Here is a 25,863-nt window from a genome sequence, read left to right on the forward strand (position 1 = left end):
TCTTTTTGACCATGGCTAGCTCAGTTTACCGATGCCCACGTGTTAGAAAACTGTACTAAAATACACTGGTCTAAGCCAAAAAGAACCACAATAATAAATAAATACGCTACACTTCACAGCACCTGCGCATGCACGTGGTCGGTCTACGCGCAGGCTTCAGCCACGTGGTGGCTGGAGAAAAAAAGACACAGTACAAAATACTAATAAAAAAAAACCGTACACCGTACTAGACCTAATCAAGCCTTACGCTAGCGCCTTACGCTCTCATAACGCTACATATAGAGGCAAGCTGGAAACATGCAAAAACACTTATCTGTAGCTGTCATTCCGGAGCTCTCCAAAAACACGTCCGACCTCTACCAAAGCGACGCGAGAGACCACCTTCCGTGCAACGTTTTTAGAGTTGCTTCCGTGTGTGTCGGTCGCGAGCGCCATGTGTCGGTCGCGAGCGCCATGTGTCGGTCGCGAGCGCCACCGCGCGGATTTTGTTTAAAACTGACGGCAGGCCAACTTCGTTGGGAGCGCGAGCCATTCTTCAGGCATCTTTCTAGAGGAGGCATTGCAACGTTACTAGATCCTGCCAGTTCTCAAACTGCGGAGCTCCGCCTGACGCCGTTCCGTTGCGCTCCGCGTGGGGGCGCGCGCGACGGAGTTTGCCCGACAAGTTGCGGCAAGTCGCGACAGACACGGACGGCCGGACGACCGTTCTAAACAGCCCGCTGCAGTGTGCTTGGTAACGTTTGCGCGAGTACCCGCAGATGTTTGTGGACTGTGCTGGCAAGTGTATGAACCATGCCACGCTGTTTCGTGCCCGGGTGTAAAAGCGGGTACGATTCCGTTTTACCTTCGGGTGAGACATTTTTTCAGGCCGCCCCGAGACGCCTTGCACTATGGCAGCGAGCAGTACCCAGGCAGGACAAAAAGCTTTCAAGCACGTGTTCTGTTTGTGACCTTCAGCGATGAAGACATTTCGAAAGTCTTCGAGCACAACATTTGTGGTCAGCTGGTAACGATGCGACAAATGGGCACTGAAAGACGACGCCGTGCCTCGGCTGTTTCCGAATGGCCCGAGTTACCTTTCGAAACCGACACGGAAACGCAAGGCTCCTGCTCGCAGACTCTCCCCGGCAAAAAGCAAGCGTCGAAAAGGACAAGGTGAGCAGTTGGTGAGCAGCCACCAAGAAAGCTCGCCTATTGTGAAGCCGTTGAACATTTGCATTGTGTGTGTGTGCCTTGGGCCTCGGCAATAAACGCATTTCGCGGCACTGAGAATAAAAGTTCCACTTTTTTGCTCAGTTTTTGTTTGCAGTAACGAATATCCGCAAACATTGGCCGCACGTTTGCGGGCAGCTTCGCCGCTATAGCTTTGCTTTTCATTCCGCTCATATATATATATATATATATATATATATATATATATATATATATATATATATGAAGTTTATTGCTACATAAACACAAAACATGCATAAGTAGCAAGGATGGCGGAATAAAAGCTGCTTAAAGGCAGCTTGACTAGTCCCACCTCCCCATACAATAGCAGCAGCAACATGACAAGAATTCACACAAAAAATGCACTTGTTGACAACCTTAAAGTAGATACACAGAGCAAGGCATTAAATAAATGGAAATTTAGCTCATTCATAGAAAAAAAACGACAGGATGAAGATTTCGAAAACACAAAATTAATGTTAACATTAATAGTAACAGTTGAAATAATGCGTATTTAGAAATGTAATGTATGTAATGTAATACATAAAGCATCACCCGATTGTTCGAAGAGGTCCCTAATGGTAGTTTAAATTTGAGACGCATTGAACGAGTATTTCAAGGCAAAGAACGGCCATTTACAACGCGCGCCGCCGGCTTCCTGCTGCACAGCAACGGGCTAACCGTGGCCGCCGCGCCGTCTGGTGAGCGGAAACGAAACGGGGCCACGCATCAACGGCAGCCGCCGTGGGAGTTTGAGAAGTGGCAGGATCTAGTAACGTTGGAGGCATTGATCGGTACGATGCGACTGGCGAAAAGATGGTAATCGCTGGAGCGAAATCTTCTGCGTTCGTGTTCTGCACTAAGATTTCTTCACTCACAAAACCTATTCAATTAATTAAAAAAGTAACACGCAGTTTGAAACAAAAAGTATTATTTTCATACTTTTGCTGTAATATTTGTTACTGTTGCAAATTGTATACATTTTTTTTTTCTAAGTGCGTTTCTGTACAGAACCAAGACGGCGCTACCGTCGCTTATAAATAGCGGTCCCCAAGGGTCTGCTGTGGCGTTCACAACTATTCCAGCGAAGATATTAACGAAGACAAATCACCCATGTGGTAGCAGCAGCAACGCTTCGTGGTAGGTTTGGTTGCCGTATCGCTTTGTTGCGTAAATTGTAAATCATGGTCAAAGCCGGCGACTCGCGGCGATGCAGATCCGTGGACGTCGTGGTGAAGAATACTAAGCATGGTAAGGGCATTTTGGCGGGCAAAGGGAGTAGTAGGCGACTGCCACTAAGTTTGGCGGGAAAATTTTCGGCGAAGGTGAAACGCAATACCTTGTTGCAACGCAACGCCTTGCTCTCTCATTGTTTCTTTTTTTCCGGTCCGCATCGTCTAATCATACGATCGAGAGTTTTGGGTGAATACCCGGATGGCATTTACGGAAATTAACTTCTTAGAAGACAACTAGAGCACGGCAACTTTCATAGCGCACTTCTAGAAGTGTGGCAGTTGGGGTTAGTTGGTATGACATGACGATAGTTATGGCGCGAAAAGAGAACGACGACTTTCTTGTCTCTTTGTCGTCGTACACTTCTCGCGCCATAACTATCGGCACTTATAGACGCGCGTGATTGTCTCACGTCGCTTTGATGCGCGCTTGAATTCAACATTGTACACGCGCTTCATATGTTTCCCGGCACTTGTATATTTATTGTTTTTAGGACATGCTAACGACCTATGTATAGTTTGCAGTACAATGAAGTAGGGCTAGAATCGTTGGAGTATTTGCGACGACTTTTTGACGGTGCCCTGAAAAAGTACGTCATGCACAACTAACCTTACACTCGGGAAGAAAGGAAAAACTTTATTCGCGAGGATTTGGGACAGGGGTCTTGAGCTCGATTGGTGGGGCCCCAAGTCCAGGGCTCCACTGGCTGCCGCCGCCTGGCTGACGTGACCCAAAAGTGAAAGGAAGACAAGCACTCGTGTGCTAATGTACAAACAACGTTGACGTGTGTGGACCTTAATCACTGTTCTTAGTGTCTTCAAACGTTCTTTTAAGCCCTCTTAGGCCCGCGGTGCTTTTGGCAGATTTCTTTTGACAGTTTAGGTTGCTTTTACGGATTTGTTCACTGTTGGCCAAGAAAAAAAAGCATCGAACTTCAAATGAATTGAATATCCGGCCTGCATATTCAGCATGTCTAAATTTAATGTCATTCGCTGCAGACGATCACTTTGCATCAGGCATGCCATACCGTGGCAGCCTACTTAGAACCCAACCTTTTTCTCTCTTAGTCAAAAATTAACTGTGTCCACGTTCAGAATAGATGCCGAACGACACTCCGAACAATCACTACATATGTGCACAAATCAATACTGCAGCTTGTCTTTTTTGCTAAAAAATGGTGAGTGCCTTGGGTGAGTTGTATTCACAAAGGTGAATTTGACTCATTTTTTGTGAATTCGACTCATTTATTGACTTGCTTACCTGGATGTGTGAACTGTACAAAATTTCCTAGCTAAACACTATATGCAGAGAATGGGAAAAATGCTATAGGTTATCTGTGCCACTAGTTAGAAACGTTTAGCTGGATTTTTGTAGCAAATTAGGCTACATGTTTATGGGCCAACATCCTTGAAATAATGCGTCCAATGCTCTACCGATTTGAGCTACTGTGGTGTTTGCTTTCCCATCCATATTATTGGGTATTTATGTTTGCGTAATCCTGGGAGGCCTATCCAACTCCGCTCACAGCCATACAGGTGTGGACCACTGACTTTTTGCTAGTTGGCTTCGCACAGCATGTAATCACACAATAACGTGCAATGTGATGCCAACAAGCAAAAAGTATGGCACCTTGAATTCCTAATGTATCTTCTTGATCGAAACGACTGTGTTTGATAGAAACACAGTTGTTTGGAGAGCCTTGGCTTTCTTCATTTGCCTGCTTACAATTGATGATCATTAACACCGCCTATTAGTGCACGAGGGTATGTCTTTATGCAGCACTGTCCTCCACAATGTGAGTAGTAATAAGTGTAAAAAGCTAATATAAAAAATTAACCTGCAGTCTAAGCATGTGCATTACAATGTCAAAGCATGCAACTTCAAGTGGATGTTGGGGTTCATCGAAGTAGTTTTCTTGCTCTCCTCAATAAGGTACCATGTGAGACGACGTAAATGTGTCCTGCCTGCCGTGTTGTATACACTCACAATTCTGCTTGCTATACTTTGGATGTGAAAATTGTTTTAGCAACATATTCTATTGTGGCATGGTCTACAATATATAGCTCTGCTCTGTATCATACATTTGACCTATTATGTGGCACATAGCTAAGATTTCCAGATGCTTGTATATTAGTGGTAAGATATGCGAGAAATTCTCCTATTTTGTAGGTACCATTGAAACACAGTTTAACGAAGTGGTGTCAGTGTTCCAAATATTTTGTTCAGTCAAGTGTTCGTAAAATAAGCAAGTTTTTTTTTTTCCCCTTCACAGTTTAGAGTAATTGTTCGCCACTGTGGTGTAGTGGTTACAGTGCCCGGCTGCTGAAGCGAAGGTTGCAGGTTCGATCCTCGCTGTGGTAGCCACATTTCAAATGTGGCAAAATGCTAGAGTTCGTGTCCTGTGCCATGTAAATACCCATTAAGAACCCTTGATGGTCACAATTACTGGAGCCCTCTACTATGGCACCCCGCATCATCATATCATAGTTTTGTCATGCGAAACCTCTGCAATTATTATGCCAATTAGAATAACTTGGAAACGCCCAAAAGCTACTGCGGTCCTGATTTCTCCGATACCGGGAACCTGTGCCTGCCGAGTGATAAGTCTGCAAGGGTGGCTGGGATCTGCAACCTTTCGTGTCCGGGCGCTGCAGCCCCGATAGACTTCACGAAAAGCTATTGCAGGCTGCCGATTTAACACATGAAAAAAGAACCGACATAAAATAACATATTGTGAGATTTTTGCATCTATGTCTAGTTATCGACCCCCTAGTAGCGATTTGCCACCCAAAGTGCAACTGAGGAACAAATAACTATGTTTTATTGAGTTACATCATTGGCGTTTAACACAATTCAAGACGGCCAGCAAGCCCATTGTTTTTAGTGCTGACAGTGCTCCTTTGCGGTCACATCCATATCCCACCTCAGTTGACCACTTCTCCACAGAAAGGAGTCACGGGAGGCTCAGCTGCTCCGCTAATATTTCGTCTGCTAGGCACACATGTTCAGTGATGTCTTGTCACCAGCATTGCTGTCGTCACTGTCAAAAGTGTTGACTAGTGTTGAATACGGCAGTCTGTAGCTTGGAATAGCCACGATTCGCGACATACAAGATCATTTTTGCTTTGATCAGCCCTTTTCAAAATGGCGATTCAATAATGGATGACATTCCAAGCAACAAGCTGGAAGTGCCTGGAAACGCATGCTTGGCCCATGCTCGCTCGTATGTGACAAACTCATTGTGCTCTTTCTGCACTTTTGACAACACGACAGCAGCTCGCAACTGTTGACCGACATGCTGACTGGCGAGCACACATTGAATGATGCTTTTTTTTGCATGTCTTTAATTGGTGTTTTTATTGGTGGTTTGTTTGTTATAATTTCATGAAATCTGCGACAAAGACCAGCCGTGGAGAGCGGGCTGGCGTCGGTGCCAGTCGCTCTTCAACACGTCAATCCAAGTACTTGTCAGCGAACTGGCATTTACAGCTAGCTTCAGCACCTGTCAGTGCCATGATAAGAAAACTCAAATTGTCGACATCATTATTATTAGCGCATCGTCACTTGGGATGGTATGCGCCACACTGAACACGTCACAATAGTATTAATGTCGCAGAGTGCTGAAGGCCCCCTTTGAGCTTTTTTACGCTCTTTGCCCTCTAAATAAAATAACTTCTAGGTGACAGACACCATTCAAACTTGGCCCAACCATACTTGAGCAATCAAATGAGGATAAAGCTCGTGCTTGAAATTTTATGTCAGTGCGCCTTTACAAGTTTCCGACTCCCTAAAGACAGTTAAATTCATTTTTACTTATTAAGAACTAAGTGAGCCATAAGAGACACCATCAAAATTTTTGAAATCACAGTGAGTTGGTGTAATATCTCCATGAAGGCAATGCCTTGTGCACTTTTTTTTTTTCTACGTTTTCTCACTTAACACCAGTATTTTTGCAGTAGGGGCTGTGATTTTCTTCTAGTGAAAGGGCAATGAAAATTAATACAAGAAACGTCATTTTTCTTTTTAATGTCCTTTTAGGGGAACACTTCTATGTATTTGCTAATGTTAGTGAATCAATATCGTGCAAGTTCTTTGAAATTTCATAAATTAGTTCCAGCATTTGTGTGATTACATGAACCTCATGCTGCTTGCTGTCTACTATGGTCCTGGTTAGCTCAGTCATGGTTACTGCCCAGATAACATTGAAGGGCTGGATTTTATCTCTCCACTACGTGGATTAGTTTAGGCGTGACCGTTCAGTTCTATTACATTTTAATCTTGCATTACCAGGTTAAATATAGCTGCTGGAATTGAGTGAAATTCCTGTGAAATGCAACCACATGAATTTACTGTGAATGCTACCTACAAAATTTTCAATAATGAGCCAATCTTTTTAAACAGGCAGAGAACTTGAGCATGGGAAAGCCTTTCAACAAAGACTCTAATTAGTTCTACATTTTTAAATGATACTTTTTCTTTCCTTTCAGCCAATATGTCGCTCAGCCATTCTAAAAATTGGGCCTTGAACGGGTGGTTTCTTTCCCAAGTGTCTATCCAGGTAAGTGTTGTCAGCTTGTATCACTGTGTTACAAGTATTAGGTGCTCTAAATAAAATGTGTTTATGTTCTTGCTATGAAAAATAGGGATGTGCAAGTGTGAGGTAGTTTGAAATGTATTTTCACATCGCTTGCGGCAGCATGCACCTATGGATCCCTGTTACCAACAGGGATTGCATCTGCTGTGCAAATTCAGGGGGCCTGGACCTGACACATCCTCGCAGCTTGTTCAGTAGAAATGACTGCAGTTCTGCTCTAACTCCTATAACATGTTTTGTTCATCCCAAAGTAAGCGCTTGTGCGAAGTGGGGTTCAAAAGCATTTGTGTAAGGTGTCGTGAGCGTTGTATTCATTTGGTTTTCATCCATGACTACGTCTCTTTAGCATCAACATGTAACCCTTAAAGGCGCACTGACATCAAATTTACTTGTGCCAAGATTTTTGCGTCAACGAGTAGCTATAGACCCCGTAGCAGCGATTCGCGACCTAAAATGCAACTGAGGAAAGGATAACTATCACTTTTATTGATTTGTATCGCTGGTATCTAGCACGATTCAAAATGGCCGGCAATCCCGCCATTTTTAGCGCTCGGAGCAGTACCAGTGGCACTACCTCGCGGTCACCTCGAGATCTCGTTACAGCTGACCACGTCTCCGCAGAAGAGTGACGTCAGGCTCAGCTGCTCTGCAAACATTTTGTCTTTTAGGCAGACACATTCAGTCATGCCTTGTCACCTGCATTGCCGTCGTCGCCGTACAAATTGTCGACTCGGGATGAATGCAGTAGTCTGGAGCTTGGAATCTCCGCGATTCACGACGTCGTGATTAATTTTTTCTTCGGCCTTTTACAGAACAGCGATTCCAAAATAAACGCCGTTCCAAGCAACACTGAGGAGGTGCGCAAGGATGCATGCTTCGGCCATGTCCGTGCGTGTATTTCAATTAGCTATATTGGTGTGTTTTGGCCTGCACAGCATTCAGGTATACGCAAAGGGGTCAATGGAAGATCGCTATTGGGAATGAGCATCAGCGGAGAAACAGAATAAGTTTCCTGCTTCCCAGGTTCTTTGCACCTCCAGATGGCCTCGGCTATCCAGCCTCTCGCGGTTGCGGCGTCCGTAACCCAGCGATCGCAAAGGAGTCTACAGAAACTAAAATTGAATGATACCCGAGTGTTACTTGTTAGCGATGATATGTCTATACGCTGTTCCATTTTGATAGTTCGTGGTCGTGTTGGCGTGCAACAGGGGTGGATCCAGCCACCCATTTTGGGGGGGGGGGGGATTGCTTGAATCAACACCAGAAAGGAGGGCGTGGTCATTACTTAGTTTTACTAGAACAAAGACTTTGTAATGACATAAATACTGTTAATGCGTACACACAGTGGTCCCACTCACTTGTGCTAACTGGTGATTGCTGATGTCCTAACTGGTGGTTGGCAAGCACTGGAGAGAGGGGGAGGGGTGCTGACAAGCTATGTGGGGTTGGTGGGGGATCGTCCCTACTGCCCCCTTCTGGATCCGCCACTGGCGTGTAACATATACATGATATGAAAAGACACCCTCGCGCTTTTTCCGCGCTTCGAACGAGGCAACTGCAACTCGCAGCGGTTGCCTGATGTGCTGGCCGACAAGTGCACATTGAATCGTACTCTTTTCTTGCGTCATTCTTTTAAAGATGGTTTGAGTCTTGGTAATATCACGAAATCATTCTAAGCGGTGCGACCAAGGTCGGACGTAACAAGCGAGTGCAGGTCTAGGCTTCGGTACCAGTTGGCGCCACGATAAGAACACTCGTATCGCAGATGTCATCGCTAATAGCGCATCGTCACTCACTGTGGTATGTGCGGAATGTATCGCACCAAACACGTCGCAGTAGTGTTGATGTCGCAGGGCACACTATTTTCAATAAAATCTCGTACGCTGTTTGCCGTCAAAATTAAGTACCTCTGTGTCTGAATTTATCACCTTACGAAGCAGCTGCCTCAAAATTTTTATTTGTTGAAGAGGAGCAGAGTTCACGAATTTGTCACTTGCTTTAAGGGCTTTCTCTCTGCTGCCCCAAAAAGCCCGCTGGAAGCTAAAGAGAGAGGGGTGGTGTGGGCGAAATAACCTGAAGTTGGCACGCATCACGATTATGGGCAGGCGAGATGAATAATGATTGCTATCTTCATTTGCAATTCCTGTGCATGTTAGTATGGCTACTCTGTAATTTTAGCAGACTACAGAGTGTGGCGCCAGAACCTGGTGGCAGCCCACAACAAAAAGCGGCATCTGATCCGAGCGCCGCTCTGATATGTCTGTATTGGTCACTTGCAAGCCATCTGTTTGACGTCAACAAGCAGTTGCTAGCAACTTCAAAGAGAGTGAGCACAGCCCTCTATGGAGGAAGGATGCCAAAGAAAAGAAAGTGGTAACTTCACTTGTAAGCTCTTTGTGCTACAGACAACTGCAACATTGGTCTTAAGCTGTTCATAGCAGTGTTGGCTTTCTGCAGGATATGTTTTCTCACTCACCCTGAAAGGTGGTTCACGACGTCGTTTAAGACCACAAAAACTAAAGGTCACTACAAAAAATGTAAAGATTGCATTGTGCGACCGTAATGAATAGGTTTGTGCAAAGATAGCACTGATAAATGTTAGGCAGTGACTATGGTGAAGCCATTCTGAATATTCGGCCTTGAACAGGTGATCTTTCACAAGTGTCGGTCCAGATACAGTTTATAACGCCTTTATAAGAGACATTGATATAAGGGACAAATGGGCATAAAATACTTTAGTATGCCTATTGTAAAATATGGGGGATGGGAAAATGCATACGAGGTCCCCTGCTTATAAGAGACGTCTCGTATAAAAGACAAGAATTGCTGCCTGGAGCATGCCTCTTATAAAGGGGTTTAACTATGTGTTGTCAGCTTGTTTCACTGTATTACAGGAATTGGGAAATGTATTTGTTTTCGCTGTAAAAAATAGGGATGTGAAAATGTGAGGTAGCTTGAAATGTATTTTCACATTGTTGTTGCAGCATACACCTATGGAGATTGCCAGTCCTGTGGGCAACAGTGATCGCATCTGCCGTGCTAATTCTGGTGGCCTAGACCTGACGCATCCTTGCAGCTTGTTCAGCAAAAACGACAGCAGTTCTACTCTAACTCCTGTGACATGTTTCCTTCATCACAAAGTAAGCACTTGTGTAATGTGGGGTTCAAAAGCATTCGTGTAAGGTGTCATAAAGGGTTCCTGAAGCACTTTTCCAAATAATATTGTAACATGTGTCTGAATTTTTTACCTTACGAACCAGCTGCCTCGAAATTTTCTTGGGATCTGTTGAAGAGGAGCAAAGTTCAGGGATTTGTCACTCGGGTTAAGTGCTTTCTCTCAGCTGCCCCACCACGCCGCGGTGGTCTAGTGGCTAAGGTACTCGGCTGCTGACCCGCAGGTCGTGGGATCGAATCCCGGCTGCGGCGGTTGCATTTTTGATGGAGTCGAAAATGCTGTAGGCCCGTGTGCTCAGATTTGGGTGCACTATAAAGAACCCTAGGTGGTCGAAATGTGCGGAGCCCTCCACTACAGCATCTCTCATAATTATATGGTGGTTTTGGGACATTAAAGCTCGCATATCAAATCAATTTCTCGGCTTCCCCGAAACGCACCCTGGAAGCTAAAGAGGAAGGGAAAGTGTGGGGGAAATAAGCTTATGTCAGCACGCATCATGACCATGGGCACAGGAGACAGGACATGATTGCTATCTCCCTTTGTGATTCCTCTGCAGGTTAGCATCACTACTCTGTAATTTTAGCAGGCTTTAGAGTGTGGCGCCAGTACGTGGTGGCAGCCCACGACAAAGAGTGCATCTGATACGAGCACCGCTCTGATATATATCGGTAGTAGTTACCAGCAAGCCATCTGTTTGATGTCAACAAGCAGGTGCTAGCAGCTTCAAAGAGAATGAGCACAGCCCTCTATGGAGAGAGGGTACCAAAGAAAATGGTAACTTCACTTGTAAACTCTTTTTGCTGCACACAGCTGCAAGCTTCGTCGTAAGCTGTTCATAGCAGTGTTTGTTTTCTGCAGGATTTGTTTTCTCACCAAACCCGAAGGGTGGTTCATGACCTCTTTTAAGACCACAAAAACTAAATAACACTACCCAAAATGTAAAGATTACATTATGTGACTATAGTAAATGGGTTTGTGCAAAGACAGTCCTAATAATTGTTAGGCAGTGACTACGGTGGCGGGGCTCGTCAGCGCAGTATTATCAAAAGACTGAGGTGGCCCACCAGCTTTGTGTAATGGTAAAAATGAGGGGGCCCATTGCCATAAATTTGTAGTCGTTTCAGATGCCACCATCATGTGGTTTGTAGTGGCGTAGTGGGTCGACATGCAGTTGAAGAAGTGGCCATACTTCAGGTTGCCAGTTCGAATTCCTGTTATGTGTTCTTTTTCTTTTTTTCACAGTAATGTGTTCGAGATGAAGGTTACTGTTCTCAGTCGTAATTCTGCTTTTTTGCGAGAAAATCGTGCCGCTGTCTGCGGTGGTTGTTAGTCAGCCCTACCGTTTGGATTTTGTGATGTAGTGTCATTGGTGTGCGACTTCGTTTTGAATCGCGCTGACCAAGTATTTCTGCTCTCGCTATTGTTTCAAGTATTATTGCTTGTTTTTAAATGATAATCGTGTTTATTCATCAGGAATAACTATCAACCTTCTTTTATATCCAATGTGGAATGAGGACCTTTCCCTGATGATTTTAGATTGACATTGTCATGGGCAAGCTGATTACGTAGTATGCGTGCAAATTTAATTTTATTATCGCACCGAACAACCATTCTTGGTGGGGTTCCCGCCTCTTTGCATTCATTCCATTGCTCCAGCTAATCATTAGTTACACGTATTGTGATGCGCCCAAATCAATTCGTTTCACATATTTTTCGTGCCGCTGTATAGAGGGAACAAGTTGGCTAATGCCAAACATAGTGCAAGGCAACACAGTCTATTGCAACCCTGACGGCTGTGTTGTTGAACAGTACCTTTCAATAAGTCCCAAAACTATAACACTTATAAGTACAATACATGCGACTCGAAATGAGGGACTACTTTGCCTGAAATCGTGCACACAGGCTTCATGTAATCAAATCGACTTCTTCAAATGAGGGATATGCACGCCACTTCCATCCCATAAATGTGTGCTGTTGCGATGCAAGCGTCATTAGACAAGCGAAATCTCTATGCTACGGTAGATACTCGCTGTGTGGTGCGCTCTCTGTAGTAGTCTTCCAATCGTGAGACAATGCTTTCCCCACGGGAGGAGTGTTTTGTATCGTTCTTGGCTATTAAGGAAACAGTGTAAGCCCTAAACCTGCCATGTGTTTAGGCAGTTTATCTACCTTTTTCTCCATAACCATTAGACTTACAGTAATTATTTCACTATTATTGTTATCATAAGTCATTCCTCTTTTTACTGAAGCATATTTAGCGCTGACAATTGAAATCCAAATATTTTGTGAATTTTTCACTTCAGGTATCTAATTATTGCTCAATAGCTGTTAGCTGTGTTGAAGAAGAGCAGTTCCTTACACAATAATTATGCTGCAGCATATTGCCTATTTGTTTCTAAATACTAGACAAAATTTGATTGTGGATACTGTGCTTGCTGAGGGAAAGGAACATAAGTACAAAAAAATGTTTTGAGATAATCACATTCAAAGTAAAAAATGTGCATTGTTTCAAAAGTACAAGATAACAGCCAATTGACGGGCCCGTTCATTGGGCACCAGCTAGATAGTCATTATCAATATCATTTTTATTTTTGTGTTGAAAAAGTCTTGTCTGGTGAGCCTCTTTTGTCACCTGCTGTGTAGCCCTGTCAGTAAAGTACTTGCAGGTAAAGGGTGCATAAGCTAGGCTTTGTACTGTGCAGTGCCCTGGCGAAATTTCAAAAGATTAAGCACATTCACATGAGGTATATTGCCATCATTAAAAGGGCCCCGCCGCGGTGGTCTAGTGGCTAAGGTACTCGGCTGCTGACCCGCAGGTCGCGGGTTCGATTCCCGGCTGTGGCGGCTGCATTTCCGATGGAGACGGAAATGTTGAATGCCCATGTACTCAGATTTGAGAGCACGTTAAAGAACCCCAGGTGGTCAAAATTTCCGGAGCCCTCCACTACGGCGTCTCTCATAATCAAATGGTGGTTTTGGGACGTTAAACCCCACAAATCAATCAGCCATCATTAAAAGGGAGCACAGCATTAAGAGTGCATATTTTCAGTGTTTGGTGCCTGAGGAAAACATTTTTTGAAGTGTGCTCCCACACAGTTCGACTCTTTAGTGTTTTCAGTTTTTCCATAGTGACGTTAAGCAAGTAATTCTGGGTGAGCTAGTTTCAGATATTTTGGCTTAATAGCAGATGCTGGCAGGTGTTCTTTATTATTGAATTGTTCACCATTCAACTGGGCTTTGGTTATGTGGAATTTGCACCAGGTATCAGCTTCCTTCCGGCAAAGGCCGTGGAAAGGATTGGCATTCTTTGATGCCATGTGAAAATATGTGGCCCAGACAGCTTTTCGCATGTCCTCCAAGCTGGCTCTTTTTCGTTTAATGGCCAAAGAATAGTAGCCTTTGTGCTCACCATCAGGTGGCACTACTAAGATGTCCCTGCCCAGACATAGATTTCCAGACAGAAAGTTTCCTTTCGTTTTTGCTGCTCTGGCCCCATTCTTTTCTGAATGTGCCAAATGCACTCTAGCTTGGAAACTCTAACCTCTCTTTATGACTATGATGGTTGAACTGCAAGAAATAACTTGGTACATAAGATGAGGGCATGACAGGCCATTGCACAAATTTTGACATATGTCAATTGTAGGGAGAAAAAAACACTGTATTTACTCGATTCTACCGTGTCCTCGATTGTAACGCGCGCTTGGTTTCCACGACGAAAAAAAAAAAACTAAGACATCGATTGCAACGCGCACCCATTTTTCTCGTTGGCCCGCACGATCACACCACTCGGGAAAACGACTCCTTTCGAGAGCATCTTCCGTTTAAATATGAGGTACGGGGGAAGCTAGTGCCTATCTGACGTGCAACGGAGCATTGCTGTCACTCTAGTTTTACCGTGGCCCGATGTCAGCACACGAACTTGCTCCGCCCCCCTACTCCTCGACGGTTGTGGTGCCAGGCATGTCGAATTAAAGAGGCGTCTGATCGGCATTCCCGATTTGCCCAAGCAGGTAGCCATTGTTGTGCCGCAAGTTTAGGAAGAACCTCTGAAGACTGTGAAGCTTTTCTTTGTACTCCTCCGGCAACTTCCGGCATATGCCCGTTCGCCTTCGGAGGGAAAAGCCTTTCCTCTTCATAAAGTTAGTTAGCCAGCACCTGCTCGCTTTAAACTGGCTCCGCATTAGCCCTTTTTCTAAGGCTAACTGCATGGCCAGCACTTGGAGCAGTTCTGTCGTCACGGGCCGCTGTGCCGCTCACTGCTTAATCACATACTCGCCGAGCAGCTCTTCAATTTGTGGAAACCGACCCTGCTGTGGTCCACTGAAGCTTTTGCGTGAATCTTTGCTGTCGACAATATTCTGCTGCTTTTGTTTCCGCCAGTCCCGCACGCACGTTTCGGGAACTCCGAACGACCGCGATGCGGCTCGATTTCCGTCCGTTACAGCACACGCGATGACTTTTCTTTTAAAAGCGGCATTGTGGTGCATTCGTCGGAGTTTTTGGAATCGACCCTACCATGCCGTCGATGCTAATCCACTACAAGATGACGAACTCCTCAGCACACGTACGAAGTGCCGCACATGGGAAACACATAGGCAGAAATGGCTGACGCGCCATGCCGACGCACGTAGGGGGCGGCCATTTTGGAAGTGCCGATGGCAATGGACTGACTGTATTCATATTTTTTGGTACTCGATTTTAACGCGCATGCGATTTATGAACTCGCTTAACCGGAAAAAAGGCGCGCGTTAGATTCGAGTAATTACGGTACCTGCAAAGTCTCCCGGATCGGCCGGGAGTCTCCCGGATTTGGACCGTTTCTTTACGTTTGTACGGGGGCCATGAAAATCTCCCAGAAATCGAAATTTTTGTGCGTGATCCAGCCGCCTTAACAAAAAGGCAGTTGAATCCACTCCAGGCTTTTCGAACGTACCCTATCTTATTATGAATGAGTTTAAGAGGCGTTCATCTAAACGTACCGTAGAATCTCAGTGATGTGAAACCGCGGCAGATAGGCATTCGTGAAATTCCTCGGCGAAATTCTACTACGTCTATTGGGCCTAAACTCGAATGTTCCGAAACACATTTCATAATCGCGGCGGGTGATATGAAGTTTAGTACGGAAATCATTGAACGAAGGCCGAGAGCAGCGTATTCGAAGCTTCGAAATTATGCGTGCAGCCGGCGCAGGCAATGTCTTCTACAGTGTGCGTGATTGTCGCTGCCACAACCTCTGTCAACGAAACCAAGGTTTGCTTTTGACGCGATCAGGAATGGCGACGACGTAACTAACTGGCAGTCCCGAAAGTGTGCATGCGTCCAACACTCAACCAGTCAAAGCAACGCTGCTTTCCGCAAACCTTGCGGACAAAACCGCGACAGATGCGATCGTAGATGGCATAAAACGACTTTGTTCTGAAGGCGTGTGCGCAGTCAAGCGCATGGGGATTCGTAAAGGAACTAACATTTGTCCCAACTGCCGTGCACAACATCGCGGTCACGGCGGCGCGATAGCAATCTACAAGCTAAGAGGGCACGCAGCAGTAGACTAGAGGCGGTAAATACACAAAAAAAAAATTGGCTCCGTGTCTGCATCTAATCTGCAAATGTCGTCGAAAGATTATAGTCTTGCATGCGGAGAGACTGAACAAAACATTTATTTGATGTTCTGCACAAAAAAATCGGTGAATGGTATTCCGGAGGTGCTTCGTTAGAGTGCCTCGAGCGTGCAGCGGAGGCGAACGAGCGCATCAAGTCACGTCACACGTGAGACTTGAGCGCCATCTGGCAGTTCTTTTTGGGAAACAAAGCGCGTGGCCCTAAGACGGGTAGGTGCCGCCACTGTCTCGTCTTAGCAAAGTGTTGGAAACACTCCCCGTTCCGTGCAAGCGTTGCATGGTCAGCGCAGCGTGATAAGCGCTACGGTCCTTAAAATTACCTTTGTATGCCTTTTCTAGTAAAAGACGAACATGCAGAATATATGTGTGTTGTTATGGTGCCTGAGACATGTGCAATAATTGCTTTTTAACTGACAATCGCACACGTATGAATGCTGATCCTTGAGCAACATTGGTGGGCGCTGCGGATGGGGTCGGCTGTTCGGGGTATCGGCTCGTGCTGTTTAGAGTGTTCGCGGTGACAGTGGACAAACAGACAAATGTATAGACAGACAGACCAAAGTTTTGCGTGAAAGGTCCCCAAGAAAGACTGTCGTCTTTAAGGGCCAAACAACGAAACGTTCCTTTCCTCAGTAAGGAAGCCTTCATTTTTGTGAGGCCGCCTTATGTCACTCTGAAAGCTTCCTCACTAAGGAGCCCTCGGTGAAGGCTTCCTTGGCGCTTCCTCAGCTTAAGGTTGCTTTGGGGCTACCTTCGTGCGCCCCTAGGTCCGCTCCTTGCCCTGAACGAGCGCTTCGCCTCACAGCTAGCCCACGTGAAGTTTTCGTTTTCGAGGCAACCCTCCCACCCCACCTCTGCGGGGAGACACGAGCGGCGAGCGTGCGTGCACGGTGCCAGGCACGACGGCACGCAGTGTTGCTAGAATGCACCACGTTTTGCGCTCGACTACGGTGGCTTTTCACATTCAGTAATCGTAGTTGGAAGAAAGCGTACACGCGTCTCTATATTAACACTTCAATTTGGAAGTGATGTGGTGACCCAACTTTTTTTTACAGAATAAACGCTTGTGAACAAAGCTTATATTCGATAATCTCGAACGCAGGAGCGCGGCAACCCTTCCTCCCGCGAGGACGGGTTAAGGGAGCTTTCAGAGTACGCTTGCTTCCTCCGTCGGTACTTGGTTGTAAGGAGGCCTCACGTAAGGAGAGGACGCGGTCAAAGGAAAGGAACGTTTCGTTGTTTGGGCCTAAAAGTCAGTTTCGTCGCAAGGGCGAAGCGATGAATGCGACAGCAACAACTTGGAGTGTGACACTGAGAACGGCAACCAGATCGAAACACGCAGCGCGCTGCTGACCCACTAATGACACACGAAAACAATACACACAAGACGAGAGCGAACCAACAACGTTTACCGCTCGACAGGTAGCGCGCTGTTAAACAAACAAAACGAAAGCGATCTTCTATACATAATTACAGGTATGGATGACTACAAACTGACAAGTGTCCCAGTTATACCTTGCTGTGTATGAAAAGCGCGCTCTTTTTGCGAACGGGGCCTGTGTATAGACCGAAGATACCTTTGTGGGCCCCGGCCACCAACGCAATCGTTCCAGTAAAAGCCGAAGGCACACGATTCTCCCCACCGCAAGATAATCGCGGGCGCACAAACATGAACCCCCCTCCCCCATCTGTGGGGCAAAGCAGGCGGCGAGCTGGGCACCGAGCGCGGGCGGCTTTTTTAAATGCGAAGCCTTTCTTGGCGAACTTCGGCGACTGTGAGCATATCTATCTAGCCGCCTACGACTTTTAGCTCTCCTGGCCGTTCCGATAAAGGTATCTATACCAAAGTTGGTATGGCATAACATGACTGTACGAAGACCATATTTAACTAGTCATAACATGAAACTCATGACATGTGTGTCATGACTGTCATGATTTATATTTGATGCTCTTGTGGAGGTTTCGTTCACATGACATGTTGAAAAACTGGTATGGCATGACATAATTGCATGGCAAACACAAATGACAGATGCTAACATGAAAATCATGGCATTTGTGTCATGTCACAACATGCCACGCTGATGATACGCTGGTGGCCGTTTCGCTAGCTTCACTTATACCAAATTTGGTATTACGTGATATCAATAGATGACGAAGGTATGTGACTGGTGCAAACATGGTAATCATGAGATGCGTGTCATGTGGGAACATGACTACATGTCAGTCACGACACCAATACATTTCGACGTGACACGGTGCGCATGCTCGTCCGTGTTCATTTCGTCGCGTCACGCCGGCGTTGCCACGTCAGGCGCCGGTCCTGCCATATACTTGCGGGCGCGCGCTGTGTTGCTTTGGCACATGTGCGTTTCAGCGCGTCCGGCGTCCCTCTGTCATGAGAAGAGGCAGACGCGGTGCTGTCTGGGTAACGCATCGGCGCGAAATGCAGCATGTTGCCGTCGGGCCGCGCCGACAGACGCCGGTCGCGCCTGGCGTCGGACTATAGAGGGCTCGCGTTATGCTAATGTAGCCTCGCTGTTGCCAGTGTACGCGCGCGTCAATGCTATATAGGAGTATATTGGGCCCTTCATGATACGCTCGCGGTCGTTTTGCTAGCTCCACATATAACAAATTTTGTTACGTGACGTCAATGGATGACAAAATATTGACTGGTGCCAACATGAAAATCTTGACACTGGTGTCATGTAAGAACATGAGAACATAGCGTGCTCGCAGCCGTTTCGCGAGCTCCACATATACTAAATTTGGTATCATGTGACGTGAATAGCTGCCGAAAGTAAATGACTCATTCAAACATAATCATGACACGGAAGTCATACACGGTATTATTTGCCTCCACCCCGTAACGTTGTGCTTACTTTAAGGTGACATATCAATCTTCCTCATTCGCGCTTTGGATATCACCCATTCCCACTGTAAGTGGGATCTGCTGATTTTTTTTCCTTTCTGGAGTGATAATATATATAGATAACTATACATATAACGCGAATGATGGCGGTGGTGGCAATGGCAAAAAACCAGCCTAGACTGTCAATAACACAAGGGCCAGACACGTTTTGGTGTTCCTGTCAAAAGAATCTACGTAGGAGGGAGCAAAGCTTTGACCCGCGCTTTTGCGGCAGCCAGCTGCACCGTACCGTCCGTTCACATGTGTCCCAGTAAGACATACACCAGCTGTTTCGAAGGAAATATTCTGCTAGTTGTGTTGATCCTTTGAGACTCTCACCTTAGTGGGAAACCCTACCTTCGTGTATTCGGCCACTCCAAGCCGACCACAACGCTGATGTTTGCGCTTGCAATTGAGACACCCCTCACCCCCTCTTGGTTTTTCTCGGTGTTTGTTTTTTGTTTGTTAGTCTTTGTTTTGTGTTTTTTTTTTTTTGCGGAAAAAAATTGAGAGCAAATAATTCGGCCTCCCTCGCTGCGGAAATCTCCTGGATTCAGAATCCTTGAACTTGGCAGGTATGAACAAATGACTGATTCTACTTCAGAAAAGCCTGCAGATTTCAAATACCGCAAAAAAAGTGATTGTTTTCAATATTTTTGTTTACCCTGTCCCCTTAGAATGCAAGCGGGTCACGGGTCGTCTGGTTGCTTTTAAGTTACAAGTGCTGGCCGGCGTGGCTGCAAGCTTGGGTAACCACTAGGTGTGACCGAGTCAATGAAACTAGTACGAAAGAATGCGTCGATGTATACTACACTGAGTGGAGATAGCTGTAGGGAACTTGAACACTGTGATCTCGCGCTGAAGTAAACAACAAAAATAATAAAAACAGCTGCAATCACTTTAGTAAGAGCATACACTGCAGCCCCTTGTCGGGGCCCGTCACCATAGGCAGCGCTGTTAAGACGCGGGCCACCTCACTATTGCATTATTACGGCTGTATTGCCCCGATGTGGTAGTGTCTGTGAGCTTTTAATGATGGTGGTTCAAACTTTATATACTTGCAGTACTACTGCAGAGTTTGCTGGTGGGGTGGGGATCGGATCAGGGTTTCCCGGCAACAGCCACTCAGCGAGTTGGGTCCGTCAGCGAGAACCCCTCGACTTAGCTGATCATCCAGGTCCGAGTCCAGGATCTCGCTGGCCAGTGGCTTATCCTATCACTTCACTGTAGAATGTTGCCCAATGCAATTGTCTTTTTAAAATAACGTACTTGGTCGGCACAAATCGAACAGAAGTTACACACCAACACATCATGTTGCACACCAGCAACACACCCACTGCGCTTCGAAAAATCTACGCTGTAGGGCTGTCTAACAACAGTCACCTTCCCTCCGCATGCTTCACATAACATCGATTGCCAAGGTACGTGGGATCTGGCAAATTTTTTTCCCCTTAAACAATGGGGATTGCCTGCCCCCCCCCCCCACTATTACAATTACACTGTGCTGATGGGCGTGCTCACTCTAAGGATGATACTGCACCGACTGGTCTCGTCACCATAGTCACGATTACACGATGCTGATGGACCCAGTCACTGTAGTCTCTACATAAATGTTAATCAGTAAATTAGTCGCATGTCATATTTTTGCTTAGTTAAGTGAGCAAAAAAAAAAATTGTGCTTTAGAATACAAGTTTCGTTGTCCTATTGAAAAGTAACTGCTGCAGTTAATAGAAACATTAAAAGAAACTATATATTCATTACAAAGCATTGCCCCGCAGGTCGCGGGTTTGAATCCCCGCTGCGGCGGCTGCATTTCCGATGGAGGCGGAAATGTAGGCTCGTGTGCTCACATTTGGGTGCACGTTGAAGAACCCCAGGTGGTCAAAATTTTCGGAGCCCTCCAGTGGACTACGGCGTCTCTCATAAACATATGGTGGTTTTGGGACGTTAAGCCCCACATATCAAATCAACAAAGCATTGCATATAGGAAAAAGGGGATAAATTATCACAATACAGTCGAAACCCGCGATAACGAAATCCTGAGGGTACGAAATTCTCACTGCAACGAAATATTTTCGGATCACCGACGAACGGCTATAGGAGTCAATGCATTTTGTAACTCGCGACTACAAAAAATATTCATACCCCAGTCCCTCATTAACAAAATTTTTGAAACACGAGTGTGCAAATAATCTATTCTTGCAACATTTACATTTGAAAACTGCTGAAATGCATTCATGCCACACTTAAATTGTGCAAAACTATCGCTAAGCGCACTTGCAAAGCAGCCGCAATCATTGTTTACAAAAAAAAAAAAAACTTGAGGCTCGCGACATTGATGATGGTGGCTTGCCAAAACACCTGTTCATTTTTGTGGACTACATACGTAGCCAAAGCCACAATCCTCATGGAGTGTCGTTCGTTGGCTTGGCTCTGTGCTTTGTTTTGTCGGCTTTGCGCACACATGGTCACGTGTGTGGAGCCATTTGTGGAGAGTTCGCGTAGTCGCTTGGTGCAACGTGAACAGTGTGTTGCGATTGCTTCATCTGATTTCGCTGCCTGTGAATATGCCGCCCCTAATGAAAAAGCGGAAGTTCATCACGCTGGAAGTTAAGGCTGCAACCATCAGCGAGGTGGAAAAGGACAGAAAAAAAATTGACATCGCCGAAAAATTCGGCGTTGCTTGCAGCTTGTCCACGATTCTCAAGAACAAGGCCTCTATTCTTGGTGCACTTGAAAGCGGCGCGTGTGCAAGAAACAAAACCGTGACGGCTGCAGCGTTCCCGAACGTGGACAAGGCGATGTTCGCGTGGTTTTGTAAACAAGGTGCCTTTATCTGCCAAGATCCTGCAACAGAAGGTGCTGGACTTTGCTTGTAAGCTCGGCCACGTCAACTTTAAGGCGAGTCCCGGCTGGCTGAGCTGTTTCAAAGCTCGCCAAGACATCATTGCCAAAGTCATCTCCGGGAAGGCAGCAGCCGTAGACTGTGCGACAACGTCGTTGTGGCTGCTGAGCAACGAAGAACTGCTCGACCAGTACAAGCCCTCAGACGCATATAATGCCGATGAAACGGCATTGTTTTATGAAATGCTGCCGTCCAAGACCTTGGATTGGCCAGAAGTGCCACGGTGGAAAGCGCTGCAAGCGGCGCGTGACGATTTTGTTCGCCAACATGAATGGCACAGATAAACGGCCACTGCTCGTTATTGGCAGGAGCAAGAAGCCCTGCTGTTTCAAGGGGAATCACAGGCTGCCAGTAAGCTACACCACGAACTTGAGAAGTCGTGGATGATGTGTGCTATTTTTAGCAGCTGGCTCCAGTCTTTCGATGCCGACATGCGGAAGGCAAACAGGTCAGTCTGCCTTCTTCTCAACAACTGTAGCGCCCATCACGTCGACGTGCAGCTCGGAAATGTGCGCCTCGTGTTTTTCCCACCAAACTGCACTTCGGTGCTGCAGCCTCAAGATCAGGGGGTTGGTAGCGTGATGTGTGCGTATAGAGAGAGGCTGATTCAGCGTTTGCTGCTGAATATACATATGAAGTGCCCGACTGACCTGGACTTGTTCATGGCGCTAGAGATAATCGCCGCTGCATAGATTGCGATTAGTCCAGCCGTGATAATAAATTGCTTCACACACGCCGGCCTTGTTACTCCGCAGGCATCATGCACTAATCTGGCAGAACCAGAAGAAGGTTCGCCTGTAGGCGCATTTGACAACAGTACTGGTAACAGCGCAGTGCCGTTGTCACTGACCAGTGCATGGGGCGAACTTTGTGCCGTGGCAAACGAGATTCCCAATGGCCTCAGTGTCCATGAGTTCGTTTGCGCGGACGAAGGCGTCGTCGTGCACAAAGAAGTGACTGATGAAGCCATCGTCAGTAGCGTGCGCGAGGTGGCCGATCCCGATGAGCAACGACTGGAGCAGCTAAAGAAAACAAGTCCGCAGGATGTCCTGAACGCCTTCGACACAATTTGTACGTTTTTCGGCGAGCACGACGACGACGTGACGATGGCCTATTTTTTACAGTGAGTCGAGAAGTATGAAATTGCTGCATGGTAAAGCCCGCCAAAGTAAACTTACTGACTTTTGGCAATAAAATTTTTTTTGTTTTCTGAATTTCGTGTCATTTCTGCTGCATTCTCGCGCCAACGAAATTCTCGCAAGAGCAAAGTTTTGTGCTTTCGCCGCCGATTTCGTTATTGCAGGTTACAACTGTAGTACTTCAGAACACTGCTAGCAGTTCACTGCAAGACGTGGAAGTCTTGCACTACGATACAGTGCACTTGTAATAGAATGCAAGCGGTAAAATAATAATAATAATAATAATAGCCAGAATAAGCATATAAGGTGCAGTACATAAAATATTCTGGCACGCAAGCTTAGAAACATAATAAATTCTGTTACTCTGCAATTTCTGTTATTCCGTTATTATTTTGCAATTCTGCGATTTTGACGTCGAGCAAGGATGGCACAGAATGAACCGCAATGAAGTGGGAGAGAGGAGAGAGATGACTCAGCGTTGAGGGCGGACACAAGACCTGTCCCCCCTTGCACTGCTACTGGGCATGGCACTGTGTAGAGGGGGTGTAAAGGAAAAAAGGTGGAAGTAGGAACAAAAAAAAAAGATGTTGTGGGCAGGAGGTCCCTCAGTCGATCTGCTTGCTTCACGTGGAAGCAGAAAATTTTCCTAGATGTTGACTCATTTTTCTTTTGCCTAAGTACAATGAAAATTCTCTAAATATAGGGAAATTTCCCTAGAGTTGGCAGCACTGACAACACATCAAACTGCATGTATCCTGTTGATGTATACCACTTAAACACAAAAGATGAAAACCATGACCATAAATAATCAGTATCGCAGTAGGCAATCATTTAGGAGCTAGTTCCCTAACATAGGGTTTCGCAAAATGTGTTTTCTATCCCAATAGTTACAATTTTGACCACAGGCAATCTGGCAGCACTAGAGACCATTCCATCGTACAACCTCGAGCTAACGCCCCAGAAGATTTCAATAATGTATGGGCTCTTTTCCCATCCCACCATTTTCACTGTTCTATTCACATTTTTTAGCTGCCGATCCAAGGCGAATCATGCAGTGAATACATGCATATTTAGTAAAACATTTCACTAGATCCATGGGTGTACATTCTTTATTCTTCGCGGCTCTTCTGTCGCCATCTTGAATTCAGATTCATGACCAAGCAAGGGCCCCCTCCAAATCTAGTCAAATTATCCTTCATCGTTGGGGCTTGCCTGTGATTTAACGGTAATTGTTTCAAGCATAATCATATTTCTATTCATGGTAATACTGCACGAAGTTCTTTATGTTGTCACATTGTATAACACCATAATGCAGATCTTTCAAGGTGGCCAGGATCTGAACCAAAAGGCATCACCTCTATCTCCACCCGCTCCAGACGAAATAGATGGCAGCATCCAGCCTGGTGCGACTACAGAAAGCATCTCAAACGGCCACCCAAGCATTACTTTTGTCGCACAGAAGGCAGCTGCCATATTCCAGATGGCACTTGTGTTCTCACAAGGGAGGTCTTGTGAGCAGACCACCCTGTTTTGCTTGTGGCTTTGCCAAGTGGTACTGTTTTTTTCTATTTCATCCTGTGATCAGATCAACCGGTCAATTAATTTTTTTCACTCCCATTTTGTGAGCAGACCACCCGATCAATCTTTCCTTTGTTTCCACCTTGTGACCAGATCACCCAACAAATTAATTTTTTTCACTCCCATCTTGTGAGCAGACCACCCAATCAATGTTTTTCTTTTGTTTTAGTCTTGCGAGCAGATCACCCAGTAAATTAATTTTTTTTACTCCCATCTTGTGAGCAGACCACCCAATCAATGTTTTTCTTTTGTTTCAGTCTTGTGAGCAGATCACCCAGTAAATTTATTTTTTTCACTCCCATCTTGTGAGCAGACCACCCAAAAAATGTTTTTCTTTTGTTTCCACCTTGTGAGCCGACCACCCGATCAATCGTTTACTTTTGGTTTCTCCTTGTGAGCTGACCACCCTGTTTTGTAATAGTCAGTCAAGTAATATTTTTATGATCTGTATTTCTTTACCTTTTACCTAAGAGTCTGCTTATTAATAAACATTACCATTCTATAACTATTTAAAAATGCAATTTTCCTTGTGATAGCATTGTTGATGCTCAAAGTGCCTTGGTGCAGGCAGCTATGTAGCTGTCACATCTATGCTGCATTTCTAATGCACTTAGTGTCTCTGTGGAATTGCTCCTCTACATTGTTTTTTTTTTTCTCTTTATGCTCAATTCACAGCTTTAAAATGCTATGAAATATCCTAGCATAGCATTCAGGCACACTTTGGTCAACAAAAGCTGGTGACCGGTGCATTGTAAAATAACAGTGCTTAAGTGGTAGCTAAATGCATTGTTACATTTTTGTGCATTTAAAATTACGGCAGCTGGTGTTGGTGCACTGTATGGCCACCATGCTGTAGTCAGTCAAAATATGTTTTCTACGGTTAGTTTTGAGCACATCCTACTCTGTATGTAACATTAGCCGAGGCTGCAACCATACCTTGCTTGCATCACAACGCAATTACAGCGAGGCTATTGTGTGGTGTGAAAAAAATGCATAGATTCCAGGTGGTGCCATGCAAAAAATGCACCATTGATTTACTCTTATTGTATTTGGCTTTTCACAAGAGCATTCAGACTTTTGCATTTAAGGCAGCTGTTTTCAGTCCACCTTTCATTTCTCAAGAAGCAGTAAAATATTTACTAATTAGTACATGTTATGTCTGATATACATATTGTCGCGACCCAGCACCTCCACCAGTGTTGCGACGTCAAGACGGAGGTCGTACTTGAAGACGCTGAGAAAACAGCAGCGGGTCGGTCTCATTATATGCCAAATATGCCTGCGTTAATATTACTTATAGCTTTGTTGGCAGTTTATTTGTGGGTGCACGCACCCACGTCACCACAGAACACCTACCACGACGGAGACAGTTTGGTCTGCATGCTGCGCCCTCTCCACTGTAATGGAACATTTGTACTTTGTACCACTTGCATTTTCAAGTGGTGCAGAGTGCTGGCATCTACAGCTTTGTGGAACAAAAATAAAGAAGTCTGAAACCAA

The 25,863-nt window shown here is 45.5% G+C and overlaps 1 protein-coding gene across 3 annotated transcripts; it reads left to right on the top strand.

The window, feature by feature from the left end:
• The first annotated feature begins 579 nt into the window (after window positions 1–579).
• Window positions 580–25,863, top strand: LOC119161263 (uncharacterized). 3 transcript variants are annotated; one of them, XM_075879636.1, is made up of 4 exons: window positions 580–1,155; window positions 6,933–7,003; window positions 10,024–10,179; window positions 24,101–25,863. In XM_075879636.1, the coding sequence occupies exons 2-4, from the start codon at window positions 6,938–6,940 to the stop codon at window positions 24,494–24,496; spliced, it is 618 nt and encodes a 205-aa protein (XP_075735751.1). In that variant the 5' UTR covers window positions 580–1,155; window positions 6,933–6,937; the 3' UTR covers window positions 24,497–25,863. The 3 variants fall into 3 exon arrangements, with proteins under 3 accessions (XP_075735751.1, XP_075735750.1, XP_075735749.1); XM_075879635.1 differs by lacking the exon at window positions 580–1,155 and adding an exon at window positions 2,224–2,352; XM_075879634.1 differs by lacking the exon at window positions 580–1,155 and adding an exon at window positions 2,233–2,463.

Source organism: Rhipicephalus microplus, chromosome X, assembly GCF_043290135.1.
Source record: "Rhipicephalus microplus isolate Deutch F79 chromosome X, USDA_Rmic, whole genome shotgun sequence".
NCBI classification, from domain to species: Eukaryota; Metazoa; Arthropoda; class Arachnida; order Ixodida; family Ixodidae; genus Rhipicephalus; species Rhipicephalus microplus.